The 15,511-nt window shown below is 40.5% G+C and overlaps 2 protein-coding genes across 3 annotated transcripts in view; one reads left to right on the top strand and one right to left on the bottom strand.

Annotated features, from left to right (window-relative positions):
• The window catches only part of TECPR2 (tectonin beta-propeller repeat containing 2), a 43,719-nt gene extending 36,306 nt beyond the window's left edge, over positions 1–7,413 (bottom strand). The window contains exons 1-5 of the mRNA XM_074908687.1: positions 7,265–7,413; positions 2,426–2,710; positions 2,189–2,317; positions 1,648–1,779; positions 546–703 (exon numbers count right to left, since the gene is read on the bottom strand). Of these exons, the coding sequence (XP_074764788.1) occupies positions 546–703; positions 1,648–1,779; positions 2,189–2,317; positions 2,426–2,659 (653 nt within the window). The 5' untranslated portion in view covers positions 2,660–2,710; positions 7,265–7,413. The remainder of the gene's footprint in view (positions 1–545; positions 704–1,647; positions 1,780–2,188; positions 2,318–2,425; positions 2,711–7,264) is intronic.
• CINP (cyclin dependent kinase 2 interacting protein) lies at positions 6,558–13,399 on the top strand. 2 transcript variants are annotated; one of them, XM_074908689.1, is made up of 5 exons: positions 6,558–6,711; positions 8,444–8,612; positions 9,756–9,882; positions 11,449–11,578; positions 13,079–13,399. In XM_074908689.1, the coding sequence occupies exons 2-5, from the start codon at positions 8,536–8,538 to the stop codon at positions 13,279–13,281; spliced, it is 537 nt and encodes a 178-aa protein (XP_074764790.1). In that variant the 5' UTR covers positions 6,558–6,711; positions 8,444–8,535; the 3' UTR covers positions 13,282–13,399. The 2 variants fall into 2 exon arrangements, with proteins under 2 accessions (XP_074764790.1, XP_074764789.1); XM_074908688.1 differs by lacking the exon at positions 6,558–6,711 and adding an exon at positions 7,412–7,442.
• Positions 13,400–15,511: the final 2,112 nt, after the last annotated feature.

Raw genomic sequence — 15,511 nt, 5'->3', positions numbered from 1 at the left:
TGTTCTAAGACTGAACTCCCTTTTCCTTCATATCTGAGAGAGATTACACAACAGAAGATGACAGAAAGTCACACAGAGTTGCTAGCCTTCAAGCCAACTTTTAAGTGCTTGCTATGCATTTTCCCTTTTAATTCACATCAGTGTATAAGAAAAATTGAAATGTTGACTTGCTTTTTCATCAGATATTACACCACCCATTAGCTGGACCTGACTACAATGCTTGCTCACACCAAGTCACAGCAAACTGAAAGGGACTGCAGAGAAAGTTTGGCAGTGATTTCTCATTAAAGAATGAGAAAACATCTTAAAATGTTTTTGCATAATAGTGCCCTGAAAATATGACGGTGACATATTTGCAACCATGTACTTTCTAAGTAGGTAGAATTGTCATTTCATGTTCAAGCACACATAGCTACTGTAACTAACTTTTTATGAGCGGACTGCTGTGTTGTATTAATTTCACTGCTTAGACCACTCTTTCTGTAATCCACTCTGAAAAACTAGAATTAATAGATGTGCCTGCAACAAGATTTTATGAGGGTTACTTTTTTCTGGGCTGTGTTCCAACTTGCTTGACAGATTTCTCTTCTGTGTAAAAAAGTAGAGTCCGTTGTAAAGTAGAGACAAGCAGCACTTTCTGGTTGTAATCCAACTGCACAATCGAAGATGGTTCTTCCAATACAAGGCTGGAGTTGCAAACACCCTTTTAAAGATACATGCAATTAACAACAGTCAAGCTTTCAAAAAATATAAGGTAACAGCTAATGCTCCAAAGAAATTAATAAGCCCAAGAAAGAGAAGACAACTGCTTCTGAACTACAGTTGCACGAAGTTCACTTACTGACTGTGGAGTTCCTTTATGCAGACAAAAGGGGAGTTACATCATGTGTGCCACAGGGGCTCACTATGAAATTCAGTTTCTCTTGGAGTATTACCTAGCACATTTCACTTGAAATCAACAGAAACTCTAGGTCACATTTTCTTCCTTCTCCACTGCCAGGTCATGCAATGCTGAGACAATCATTACATTTGGAGATGTTGAACCTTTTTGTCAAATCAAATGAGGCACAGTCACATGTAAATCAGAACGGTAGTTGTTTAAACTTCTCTCCCATACAGAAATTCAAGTTACTATTTTGTTGATGTCCCAGGTCTGTATTAACAAGACATCAGAAAAATTCCATTTACTGGTAACATGCTAGTCACCCAATAGAACGCAAATATCACTTTCATTCTACACTCTAGACTGAGATGTTGAATGATTCTGAAAAAAGTACTTCATCAATATAGTGAATCAGTAACGTCACATCATTCAAAAGTACCCTTTCCAAACAAAAGAGAAAGCACTAGCTGAAAGCTGAAGGAAAAAATGATAGTTATTTCAAACAGAAACATGATAAAATGAGAAGGAACACCATTTTTTTGTTGTTGTTTTTTCTTTTTAAAAAAGGTAAGGCAGTTGTGAAGAATATCCAATGGTTGCCTTGCTGGGTGTGTGCACGCTTGGCCAAGCATACACATGCCAATAAAGCAGTTCAACTAAATACATGATACTAAGCAATTAACTAGCTGCTAAATATTTAAGCACATAAGCATTCTTTCAGGAAACTGTAAATGGGAATTAAAGTCTCTATAATAAATGCTCACCTGGTCTAGGTCTAGGGCAGAGTAGACAATCTTTCCTTTGTCATCTCCAGAGAACAATTTCATTCCATTGGGACTCCAAGCTAAAGCTGTAATGCTACTTTTGTGGATACCAGCAACATCAAATCTACGAAGCTGTGAAACAATACAAAAAGCATTACAAGGAGGGGAAGAGAAAAATGGAGACACAAAAACTATTCAGTGACTGATAAATTGGAAATCAAGTACAAACACGCAGGCCATTTTTATTTGTATTTAGCACAAAAAACCTAAACAATCAAAAACCCACCACCAAAGAGCTCAGACAGTTATTACAAATGAGGAATTTCTCAAAAGCATTTTTGATTAAATACATGTTTTGTAATGAAAAGCATGCTTTAAGATCACTGCTTTTATAAGCTTAATATATGAAGCCTAAAACACATTCACAGTTATTTCATCAGGCAAATTCTCTGGTTTTCACTATTATAAAGAATCACAATAACACTCTACTAGGATTTGCCATATTAAACCTCAAGAAGTTTAGCCAAATGCAAAGATTTACCTGTTTGTTTCTTCCAGGTAATGAAGACACAAGCTGAAAAACTGCAACCCGACCTGAGGCTGTACCAACAGCAACCAGATCATCGAAACAACTCAACAGCTTTACAAAAGTAATAGATTCACACTTCCCCTGTTGAAACAAACCATACATAACACTCACAAAGTGAAAGACAAACAGCAGTTCAATTCTGAGCAACCTAGCTTCATTAAAGAGACAAGAGCAAAAGTTACTATTTACCTCAAAATTATATTTTTTCATCTGGTTTAAATGTCTGCAGTAGAGATAAAGCATTCCAATACTGCTCCCCACAGCAATGTAGTCTCCATTGGTATCAAGTGCTGTGAGGTATACCACAATAGAGCGAAAGCCTTTCTGGATCTTTGTAGGAATGGCATTGAGAAGATAATATAACGGACAAAACTCCTTAAATATAACCGGTGAAGCCACAGATGCCATAGCAAGCACTGGCATCAGCAATTTTAAGGCTGAAACAAACACATCTACTTGACCACATATGGAAATCTGAAAGACAAAAACAGAAGAAAAGCCATTAACTTCTGTGGAAAGAGTAAATGGTTAACAGAAAGCCACCACTTAGCAAGTATGTACGCAGAAATACTCAGGTTTTGTTTTGCATAAAGAAAAAACAAGTTAAACTCTTCTAGTGACTGTAAATTATTTCTAGAAGAACCTTTTTCTTAAGAATAATCTTATTTATTAGGTTCAGCCAATCTAAGGAGGTATGGTAACCACTAAATATGGGATAATCTCTTTTTCTTGCAGCTGTGAGCTTGTCAAAGTTGAGTTCAAACGCAGTATTTCTTCTCATGTGGTTAGTGAAAGAACCATAAGGGTTCTGACACTGACCAACCCGTGCAGTGTATTTCTTCATCTACTTGCAAGCTCTACCCTCAACCCTCCCAGTGCTGAGAGCATGGGATACTCACTGTGTTAGACGGTGCTTAAGATCAAAGTGTCAAACGAGTATTTATGCTCAACTCCTTAATGCCCTGCACCCCAATAAAAACATGGTTGAGAAACAACTCAGAGCTATATCTGCCATATAATCAAATAAAAACCAATGAGTAAGAACAGTGTGGGAAGAAAGAGGCAATGCAAAAATGAAAGAAGTCTGAGTTTGACAGACACAGGAAAACACCCATGTACAGAATTTAGAAAGATAAGGAGCAAATAGGAAGAGTACCCTGTGTCTGTGTTTCCCTTTATGATTAAGCAAATAATTTCATGCTGATGAGCAACACTGTCAACATACTTAGGAGACAATTCTGGTATCTTTCTAAGAATAACAGAAGCAAAGATTCTGTTTGCCTTCAAGAAAAAAATGTAGTCAGAGCTCATTATAGTAATAATGTACTGGGATCTTCAGAAAAAGCTGATATGACCATAATGTACATAAAAAATATTTTAAAAAATTAATTCAACCAATTAATTCAAAATTAATTTTTCTCATTGTGGGGTGACAACCTTGACAAGAACATTTTGCAGCAGTAGCTATTCCCCTCATGAATGACTTTGGAAGACAGAAAAGGAAAGATACCTTCACTTCTTGAATTTTATTTTGCCATGAGCAAGTCTGAATGGTTTAGAATCTGCCAAAAATACCTGCAGTTTTCCAAGACAAGAATTCTGGATTTCTGTAATGATGGAAGCTTTCTACAGTTGTTTAAGCCCACAACACTGAACACTTTCTTAAGCTTCAGCAGTTATAACTTCCTTAGAGAAATAAAAAACAGAAATATGCCTACTGAAGCTAGAAACATTTCTAAATGCTCAAAATTATTCTGTAAAGTATTCCTACCACAATTTACATGATATGTCCTATTGTGCCTAGTTTTTATTCCTCTAAGGATGGAAAATGGCATTTCTCAGGCAGCTTCACATATTGCTTAAAGTGTATATCAACTAAATTAGGAAAAACACAGCTACTCTAGTTTAATACCTCCATTACTATGATGTCTCAACTTTCAAACTATTTTGGTTATTCTGCAGGAGGATTCAGCACACTGGCTTTGGGCCCTGCAACACTTACTGTCAACACACAATTCCATTAAATCTAACGGGATTACTTGCATGGCATTATCCATTCAAGCCCATGTTAGACAAGACCACAGGAATAAAGACTGGTTACTTGGACCCACGTTTTATCCGTGTTACAAAAATTATCAGTAAATAAGCTAGCGGCAGTTATGAGACATTCTCAATTGTGATAAATTTTACTGCCTGCTAGAGCTTGGAAGTTAATTCCACTCTCTTCCGCTGTTTACTACCTGTCACGATGCCTATTTCATAAAATTTCACAAGGATTAGCTAATTAATGTGTCCAAACTATTTCTGAAGAGTTTCTTTTAGAGTTTTTTACCAAATTAACAGATAACCTCAGTGCATCACCACTCTTTTACAGTATTTTCACACACCATCTATTTTCTATCTTATATTCCTAACAGAGAACCCACTGCTAAAGTCTCATTTGCTGTTCTAAACATGCTGCTTTGCCAGTTTAGCAATTTTACTAGCTACCGGTCTTTTTCTTCTCTCCTTTCTTTTTTTGAATAAAATAAAATCCAGTCTTTGTCCTGAGTCTCACATGTACAAATCTTCTTCTGTCTAATCTCAACTTCTACCGCTCACCAGCTACTGCCTCATGAATTTCACATATTTTGTTTTTTTAAGTCCTCTTTGTCAACTCTACAATTCACATCTGTCATCACACGCAAAGCTGCACTTGTAGCTGGAACCACCTCACATTCCCCAGGTGCCAAAGGACCCTGCAAGTCCTCAGAATTCATTCTCTCTTAGTTCCCATCATTTATCCTTCCAGATCAGCTGAACTGTTAAAACACAGTAATTCATTACAAACTATGGAATTATGGAAATTTGTATTATCCAGATAAAGATATTACTCTTTCTTCTACAACAACCCTACTGCAACCTGATGCGTGTCTTGTAAATCCAGACGTAATTTAAAAAGATGAAAAAAGAGAGAGTTTGATATGGGTTGTTCCCCCCCCATAGAATTATTTCTTGTCATGTACTAAGATAAATTAAAAAAAAAACCCTGCTGTTAGGTTAGGGGTCTCACTCTTCACAAAATTTAAATACAATCATATTTCAATCTTCTCTGATGGCAAAGTTGTAAAAAAATGAAATTAAGTTTTGTTCTCTATAACCCATTCACCCTGTATAATCAAAAAATATATTAATAAACTACCATTTCTTGCCATCATACGCAGTTTACAGGCTAACAAAACACTTGCACTGCTTGTGTGAAAACATAACCAAAAGCTCAAATCATCACTTTACTAAAAATACTGCTAAGTCATTTTATCTACACAAAACAAACATATAAAGGACTAGAGAACTGCAATGTGGCCTATATATATTTAAAAACCACACAACCACCACAGTTCTCTGCTTTTGAGCCTAAAGTCTTCAACATCGCTGTAATCACCGTTGTGTATCACATGTAGTCTTTTTATTAACAGCTTTAGGATTATTTTTTATCTGCTTTTCCTACTTCATTAATCAAAGGCAAACAGTGGATATAATCTATTTTCTCAGGCAGATTTTGGAATTGGACGCATATGTTCACTGAGTCATCCACAGTTACTCTGAAGTACGTAACAGCTGCATAGGGCAAATCAGCTTGTGCTAAGCAGCTATCCTGTAGCAGAGATAAAGTAGAGAAAAATACCTCATGTTGCACATCAGAAACAATCACCAAAGGGAGTTCTCCGTTCTCAACTCAAACAAAGTTCACAAGTTTTTAGATATTGCATTCAAGGCCATGTTTTGAAAAGCAAACTTCTTAAAATTTTCTCTGATCTCAGAAACAGGAATAAGGCTCAGCGCTGCCTAACAGAGGCAACTGAAGTGAGAGATAATCCCATGGTTAAAGAGATAGGCAGCGGTTAAGGGTTCAGTGCCAGGTCATGCCACAGACCGACTGTAGGAGGCTAAAGCTGTCACTGCACTTCTCTGAGCCCAAGTGTCCCGTCTGTACAAGAGGGACAACAGGTCTGGTTTTTCAATTCTTTGTCATAAAAACTTAAATATAAGCTTTTCACAGTGTGAACAAACTCATATATATGACCACAACTAAACACAGCAGCCTCTGATCTCAGACGGATCTTGCCAACTAAAAAGTGATCTTCTAATACTTCTCACATTTTTAGCCTAAGGAGCATGCTACCCGACTGCCACATATCCAGAGCTTTTCACAGTAAACCGATACCAAGCAGAGGGGAGAGCACAAATTCACAGGCCACTGAAACGAGGAGCTCTACTTTCCTGCGTCCCATTTGCAGGCGGAGGATCAGCCAGAACACGGGTCGCGGTTACCTGACTAATACGCCTCTCACTCTACACGAGTCATAAAATGTTGCATTTTCGGCTCAGAAGAGATTTTTTGGAAAGAAAGGAAAAAACCAAAACAAAACAGCAAACCTAAGTGACGGAGACGGAAAGGACAGGAAAAGGAGCACCTGGGGTCAGTGTGCATGCAGGTACGCCAAGGGGGGCAGCGGAAACCAGGCTTTACTCTGATGGTCTTGGGACACCCAGTTTGTCTAGAAAACCTTCCTTCCTTAAATGTATTTCTATATTCTAACAGATGTTTCAAACCGTTCCTTCCTAATACGCCGCCTTCTAGCGCTTGAGGGGTGGCAGCTCCTGGCAGGGGAAGAATCCAGGCGCGGGCTGCGGGCGGCCAGCCGGCACGGCGCCTCGCCTTCCCGCCGCTTTCCCTCAGTTTATGCCGGATTTGCCACCCAGACCCAGAGCCCGGGCCGGGGCGGTGGGGGATGGCGAAGCCCCTCCAGGCACTCCGCGGGCGCGTAACTGCCGCCTCCCCCTCCCCAGCCGCCGCAGCACAGCCTGAGGCCAGCGCTGCCCGAGGGCGAGCGGTGCGGGAGAGCCGCGCCGGGCCGCTCCGCCCCCCACCGCGCCGGGCTCGCCCGCTCAGCCCGGCCGCAACAGGCAGCCGCGGCAGAGGCCCCGCTTGCGGCGACCAGGGAGGGCAGCGGGAGTCGGGGCGGGCCCTCAGGCGGCTCCACTCACCTCCTCGGGAGCGCGGGGCGGCCACAGCTGCCGGCGGGGACGGAGGGAAGGAGCGCGGCGTCGCCCAGGCCCCGAGGCGGCGGCGGCCCCGGCTGGCTGCGCCGCTCGGCGGGGCCGGGCCTGGGCGGGGCCGGACGTGAGCGCACTTCCGCGGGGCGGCGGGGAGCCGCCATGGCGGGTGAGTGTGTGAGTGAGTGAGTGTGTGAGTGAGTGAGTGAGTGAGTGAGTGAGTGAGGGAGGGCGGGTGGACGGCCGGGAGCGGGGCTGGTCACCCCCCGCCCCGCCGAGCGGCAGCGCCGGGCCCTGGGGCCGGTCGCTCCCCGGTGGGGACGAGAGGCGGCGGGGGGGCCTGGGGCCGCGGGGAGCAGCCAGGGGCCGCGTCCTGGCGCTTTCCGGGCAAACGACTGAGGTGCCTGCGGCGCCCCGCCAGCCCGCCGGCGCCTTACGGTCGTGCGGGGAAGGTGCCCAGCACCTCGGTCGTGCCCCCGGGAGGAGGGAGTGACACCCGCGTCTGGCCAGGTGTGTGGCGGCTTCCCGGGGCGGAACCCGAGGCTGAAGGCGCGGCTGCAGGAGCTGGGCAAAGGGCCAGGGGCCGCCCCCCCCCCCCCCCCCCCCCCCCCCCCCCCCCCCCCCCCCCGGGGAGGTGCGGGAGTTCCGCGGGCGCCGCTGCTGTGCGGTCCTTTGCGGACACATCGGGAACCGCGGGCTTTGCGCTCCGCGGGGCAGCAGCCCCCATCTTCAGCAGGGCCCCGCTTTCTCCAAGACGCTTCAAGCTCACGTGTAGACGTGAAGTAGTTCATAGTCCGTGGCGTGAGCACCGCACGCGTGCGGTAATCGTTGCCGTGATTTCTCGCCGCCACACGCGGCGTTAGCGTTTGGCTGCGGTGTGTTCACAGGGGCCGCTGCATCGGCCGGTCCTGCCGCGCCGCTGCTTGTCCCGGTTACAGCATCACCTCTCAGAACGTGCTTGCACTTTTCTAACAACGTTTCCTTGTGAATAGTAATCAAGCTGACAGATGGGAAATTAGGTTCCGTGAGTGAAGATGATTGATATAAATTCCATTTTACTTTCCATTATTCAGCAGTAAAGCAAGGAGATCCTTGACGCTGCTGGACAGCATGCCGATTTGTTTCTGTATGCTTTAGATGGCTTGAATTTCTTTTATTTTTTTAATATAGCAAAAAGTCCTGCTGATGGTACTCCAAGAAGACCTGTTTTATCTGTCAGTGCAAGAAAAATTAAAGATAATGCAGCAGACTGGCATAATTTAATGATGAAATGGGAGAGACTGAATGATAATGGATATGCTACAGCAAACAAAATAGTCAACATGAAGATCAGTGAGCAGTAAGTCTGCTAGTAACATGCAAGTAGAGACAGTGTAAAGATTGCCTTTAATGAGAAATTAATCTTCACTAGAAAGTTCGTTTTGGAGATGGGGGAGAGAACATGTCAGAGTGGTTAAGCTGGCTCTTGGATCAAACTCAGCAGTTGCACTTTTTGGTTACATAAACGATTTACATTCAATAAATGTCTCAGAGATTAAAATAATCTCACAAAGTAATGGTATTTACAAGAAAAGTGTTTATTATAGTTAAGCATAGCAGATATTTAAAATACTTTTATAATACACAAAGTTAGAATCTAATTCTATAGATCTCAGCTCATGTGAGTTCCCTTACTCTCTTGCATAATTTACACCAAGGCCAATATTACCAAATTTCACTAAAATCAAATTTCAGCAATTTTAAGAAAGAATCAGTGATTTTTATAGATAAAAAAAGTTTTAACAGCGATGATTTAAAAAAAAAAACCCAAACAAAAACACAACAACAAAACCCAGTTTGGTAGCGTTATCTTCATGCTGTAAAGAAAAACCCATAACTAACAGAAGAAACTTCTCCAGAGTCCCGAGAGCTGAACAGGGCTTGTCTGTCAGGGTTCTGACAGGTACAAGCTCAGGAATATTACATCAGATGTTGCTTCTGCTCTCTAGCAGCTCTCTCTTCCCCTGACTGAATTTACAGCTGCCGTGGGAAAGTCAGCCAGACAGGGTAGGTGTGCACCTTACCTGCCCTGGGCTCACAGTTAAATGGCTTGGCTTAAATTGTGCAGGAAGGTGAGTTTGTGGTGAGGCACTAGATCATGAGCTGGAGCAGCTGAAGCTTGGGTGTACCTTGTCCATTATGAGAGAATAACCTCCAACACAGGGGCAGGGTGAAGTGGGAATAGGTGTTATCTTAACACCTGCAACTGTTTTTTTCAAGCACGTGCTCTAAGGTAGAGTAATTTTATGTTCCTCTGAAGATTATGGTACCAGCCCCAATTGCTTACATCACTAGCTATGTCTCTTACTACTTTTATGTGGGAATTCTTATAAAGGGCCTGTGAGAGAAAGATTTTGTAGGATCAGACCACATGGATTTTAAATCTGCACAGCTCGAGTAAAGCTGTATGCAATTTTTACTCTGCCTTATGTTTCTGTTTTAGATTCCAAGACAACAAACTGGAGATAGCATGTGATAACAGTACCACAGAATCTAAAAAGCCAACTCCAAAATACAATGAGGAACTGGACAATTGCTGTTTAGAATTACTTGAGACGTTAAAGCATATGGTAATGTTCATTTTTCAATCTTAGTCAATATCAGTCAATTCCAAGTGTGTTCAAGTATGACATAAGGAAAGGTCCTCAAGTATTTGTTGTAAACAGAAAATTGGGGGTTTTATTCATAGTTCTTTGGCTTCAAACCTAAATGATTATGAATGTGTGCATCATTTATTTGCTTGATTGGTAAAATTGAGAGCTGGTTTTACATCTGCCTTCTCCTTATAATTCTACTCCTCCCTTTATAAAGTGATCTTCTGAAAACAAGTATTACAAAAAGTACATTCTAAAGCTGCACCTGTTTTCTCACCCTGAATATTCTTGCTGTTTAGAACAAAACAAACAACAAAGCATAAAATAGCGCTTTACCTGCTTGCAGCTCACTTGGATCACACATAACGCAGTTATATTTTTAGTCTGCCTACCTGCATTTTCTGTGCAGAGCTTCTCTGGAGAGCAGAATAAGATAATTATGTAACCCACCTTTTTTTCTGGATACGTTGCTATGAATTAATGTCACCTGTCAGTTTGACAGGAAGCAAAAAGAATAGTTTTTTGCCTGATACTGTAATTTAGATTTCTTATTAAAAATAACTTTTACAGCCTCCTGTCAAAGTGGAGGCCCGTTAAAAAAAGACAGATCTTTTTTTTTTTTGTATAGACAGGATACCAGTTCAGTATTTAGAATAGCAGGAAAGCAGCTAGTTTTTCCTCAAATTTTGTTCTGTGGGAAAAAGTAACAGTAAATTAGGGTTTTTTCCTTTTTTTTTTTTTTTTCCCCTGTAGTTTTGTATTCAGACTACCAAGTGTGTTGATTAAATTTTTTGTTATTCCTGAGTAATAGGAGTCTAAGCAGCCAGTGTTAGATTGGATACTAAACATAGCCACTACAGAGATTTTATTTTTCATTCCTTATGGGTTTGTACCAGCTTACAAGTTTATAGAAATAGCTGTATTTTAGCTTCTTGACTTAAAGATACTGCCTGCAAACTCCATTTTGTTGTAAATAACGGTCCAGGTCCAGGTAATGCACAAGGTCAGGTGAACGTGAAGGAAGTGGATGGAATGACCAGTTTTTCAAAGCAAGCTGTTAAATCAGCCTAGATATATTGTCAATAGTAGTAGTAGTCAATTTTTTCACCTGCTGGTCTTTTGAAATCAAATTCAAGTCATCTTGACGTGGTAATGTAAGAAAGCATGTGTTTATAGGGCTTGTGCCACACTTGTTCATAGACAGTCTGATATTTTTCCCCAATACTAAATTGCTATAGGAAAAACCCAGAAAGAGGTGAAAAAATGAGAGGGCTTTAATATATTTCTACATGGGGGAAACAAAAGAATTATGCAGTATCAGAGTCAGTAATTCATATCTGCAGTAGTCAAAATTTTAGTGTATCTCATACTAAATCTTTATATAAATTCCAGCTTTGATTTCTGTCTGGAGTTAAAAAAAGTGAATTAGAAATGTTAAGACTAAATAGTCTTCAGAAATAGTGTGTTTTAAAAAATGTTTAAGATTATAGCAGCTTAATGTTCTTGAGATGTTCGCTAACATTACATGTTCATCATTTTTAGACAAAAATACAATTGAAAATGGAAAAGCTTACTTTGACTACTAAAGCAATTTGTGACTTGGAAACATTCCATTATGGAGCTGGGAATTGCACAGCACCCTTCTTTCATACATGGCCCACACCATACTTCTGTAAGTAAAATATTGATTATCTTAGCTAATTGCATTGTGTCACTGATGTCATCTAATTTAGGACTGAAAAATAAACCCTTTTATCTGCTTGTCTTGCCTTAGAGAGAGAGAGAGTGTATCTGTCTCCTTTATAATTGACTAATCAATAAACACATGAATGCACCACTTGGCTTAGGGTTACTGCTGATGAGTGCTTGTATGAATTGCCAAGCGTTGTCTGACATGCACCAATTACAGCATAAAACTAAGCTTGTCAGCAGCTTACAGCATCCAAACTGCAACAGCCGTATCCTTTGTAGGGAGAGATGTATTTGCAACTTGGTAGTGTTAAGCCATGGGCTTAACTGACTTGACTTGTTATGTGACACTGAAATTAAATCCTTGAATGCAAAGAACAAACTGTACCTCAGCTAATTCTCAGGCAGCCAGAGAAAAATACCTCTGACCTCAGTGTCAGTCAAGACAAGTAAAGTAATGTTGAGTTACTGTCTGCTATTAGTATCCATCCTTTTAGCATTCACTTGATGGCAAAAGGTACTGCCTCCCAACTGGTATTACTGCGGTTTTAAAACTATTTGAATTCAAGAGAAGCCTGGTTGTGTGCAAACCAACTGCTGCCTTTGTGAAGTGAAAGTCGTACCTTTGTGAAGCCCTGCTTCTTACTTCACTACCACAAGTTAGTGGGAATCTTAGGTATTAGTTTCTGCCAGCTTAAAAGGGCAAGAATCACAAAGATAACTGCTGTCAAAACACTCGTTGTGACTGCATCATTTAGTGATGCTCTCTGCTCCATGAAAGACTAAATTCTCATGAAGGTACTGATAGTTCAGGTTAAGTTAGAAATACAAGATAAGTCTTTAAAAAGAATTTATGTGTCTGTTTTTTAGAAAGTCAAACAATTAAAGCTTATTACATGAATATATTTTCACCCCCCTACCAGTATTACTAACGTGACTAGTAACAATATTAGTTTTTACATTACACACTTCAGTTTTGGTCTGTTGTTTTGTTTTACTGTTATTTTTCACTGTTGGTATCACTTACGGGTGATCAGGCATTGCTAAAGTGCCTGAAAGCATGTGGGAACATCCTTTAGATTAGCTAAAATCAACAGTGACTCTAAAATGTGAAGCTTATATTTCAAGATAGCATTACCAAATTTTAACATCAAATTTCAGTTATTTGAAAGAATGGCTATAATGGCTAATTTTACAGTGGGTCCTGAGAATCAATACCACTGCTTATTCTAGATTAAAAGGAGATTCATGTCAAAATCATGAGTGTGCGCAATATATCCAAAAGCTGAGGAAATTGTTAAGCATTTTATGTTCTAGTGTGCAAGCATCATTAATGCTATAAAAACCAAGAAGTCTATATATGGGCAATAGCTTATGTACAGTTGGGTTTTTTTAATGATCAACATATTACAAGCATAATTTAACTTTTAGAGAATTGCTGAAATGTTCTGGTCAGTGTGCTTGGTTTTTCAATCCATTTCAGATGAGGTTTCTCTGAAGCTCTCTGAAATGTACAAGAAGGAACTACAACTCAAGCAAACAATTGTACAAGAAATTGCTCATTCTGCTGACCAGGATCTGCTGATGGTCTATTTATCATCATGGTTATACCAGCCTTACATTGACAACAGCAGCAACCTACTACTTGAAGCTATGCTGCTGGAAACAGGACATAGGCAGTGCTAGAATTTCAAATGTTAATGGCTTGCTTCTCATGATGCTTACATGAAACTGAAATGGCAAATTGCAAGGCTTACCAAGTAAGTTGAATTTTTATAAAACATATTAAAAATGTTTTTCTCTCTTTGTATGTATTATTTCGTCTCAGCTGATACTCCTTTTTTTTCACGGGACAATCTGGTTTTGGTTGCTTTATCTATTTTAAGTGCAATAGAGGCTACAGGGGGGCCAAATCCCCTATAATCAGACAGATACAAGGACTACTTGGTGGTTGCGGGGGGTGGGGTTTCAATGCACACAGACACCTACAGCAAAGAATGTAACTACTTCCCAAGTCTTGATGGTCTAAAATACCTACGTTGTCCCTTTCATCCTAGAAATTCAGCACTTCTTGATCTTCCATGGGGCTGGGTCTTCACAACTTAACGGGGCTAGTGCTTTTGTACTTGCTTTGTAAATGGGGAAAAAGAAAGGAGAGCTCAAAAGGTAGGATCCAAGAGTGGATCCAAAAGGATCCACACAGTTTGGTATGTGGTTCTGAAATACTGTCACAGCTACTAGTGTAAATTCTGGTTTGGTTTTGATTAGTGTAGTTAGGTACATCTCTCTTGAAGACAGATCCTAGCCTTAACTAGCATACTGGGAAGGTTTAGAACAGATCACCAGTCCACAGTCGTTATGTGAAAAGGTCTCATCTCTTTTAATTCATGGTAACTTTTTTCTTTTAGAGATGTTCCATGAAAGCATCTGTTGAATGAAAACATGACCTGCTTCAAGTCACGCCCTTATCCAATATTGTTTGCTTCCTGTCATAGGGCTTAGCGAGTTTTTCCTTCAATTACTGTTTCTGATGTCAGGTGGTTTTGGTTTAAAGATGTGCCCCCACTGTATTTTTGGTTAGCAGTTTACATGACAAGAGCCGATGGCTTAGATTCTTGGTTTTCTTTTTCATGTTGCTTTCTTGGAAAAGAGAATGTGTTCAGAGGAAAGTTAATGCAGAAGCTAAATGCTGAAGTGGAATTCAATACCCTTATTTGCTTTCACTCCTAAAGACCTGATGACCACTGTAGTGTACCGTTACGTCAGACCTGGGTAGCATGGCAAATAACTGGTAGCTGCTACTGCAAATTATCACTATTCAGAAGAGCATATTACAATGTGGAAACCATGCAGCTATGTCATCAAATTTTTAGTTAAATCCCTAATGTGTAGTGAATTTAGGCCTTCTGCTTACTTCATTATGATTAATAATCTAAATTCCTCCCACTAACTGGTTGCCTCTATGATCTGCTCCTATCTAAACTGTTGATTTAGATCTCTTATTTCTAAGTCCTGTTGACTCCTTGTTGGGCCCTGACAGGTGTTTACCCTTGATTCTCCTTGAAACAAATACTTGAACTAAGACTGTGACATGAAATGCACACTGCTATGAAACGACCATAATGGCTGTGGTTTGACACTAGAAAAATCTAATTAAACAGCAAGAGAGTCTGGAACAGATTTCTGTTAGGAAGAGTAGAGTCACTTATGTAACTAGTTCCAAGCTGAAAACGCCATAAGCTTGGTAAGGGAAATACATGAATTTCCTGCAGTAACAGGACAGACGTGAATCAGAAAAGTTTTTCCAACAACATTATTTCTGACAGCTTAATAGTGTTCTATTCTTACCCCAAATTTCTAGCATCTGAAAAGAAATTGTGCTGTAGCTTGAGAATACAAGCAGTTATGAATAGCTTTTTGTTGAGTTTTATTATTTTTCTGTGCAAGCGTTCCACCTAGTTTAACAGCCACCTTAATTTGTCTGAGTAGGGCCAGACCCTTGTCACTATGGAAACACCTTCATACTTGAAACATTTTCCAAGGAGAAAAGGTTGGTTCACTTACAGAATTGTTCTTCTAAGATGAGAGTAGGTGTATTGTATTTCCCAGCATGTGTAAATCAATAGGGAAGGCAGAATTGAAGTAAATTTTCATTTTCTGCACAGGTGGAAGTTATTATTTGTTCTTGTTTCTTATGAGGAAATAAGCTCTTCAAAAAGAGTCTTCATATTCACAGACCCCCTTGCTCACTGACTGCTATCAGACACAGAAAGATTACTGCAAAATCATTGCAGAGATGTTTTGTCATTATAGCTCTAAGCAGCTGATTGTTACATTTGAAGCCCTCAGATGTAGTTATTAGACAGTCATTACGAAAGAGTGTAATAAAGAATTGCTCACTGCAGTTAAACTTTGA

Source organism: Athene noctua, chromosome 6 (genome assembly GCF_965140245.1).
Source record: "Athene noctua chromosome 6, bAthNoc1.hap1.1, whole genome shotgun sequence".
Lineage (NCBI taxonomy): Eukaryota > Metazoa > Chordata > Aves > Strigiformes > Strigidae > Athene > Athene noctua.
The sequence above is the reverse complement of the archived record's forward strand: the minus strand, read 5'-3'. Positions and strand labels throughout refer to the sequence as shown.

Bases quoted from the DNA above. Each gene is read 5' to 3' on its own strand.
- CINP (XM_074908688.1), top strand. The intron at 9,883-11,448 runs GTAATGTTCATT...CATCATTTTTAG, and splicing joins TTGAGACGTTAAAGCATATG to ACAAAAATACAATTGAAAAT. The intron at 11,579-13,078 runs GTAAGTAAAATA...AATCCATTTCAG, and splicing joins ATGGCCCACACCATACTTCT to ATGAGGTTTCTCTGAAGCTC.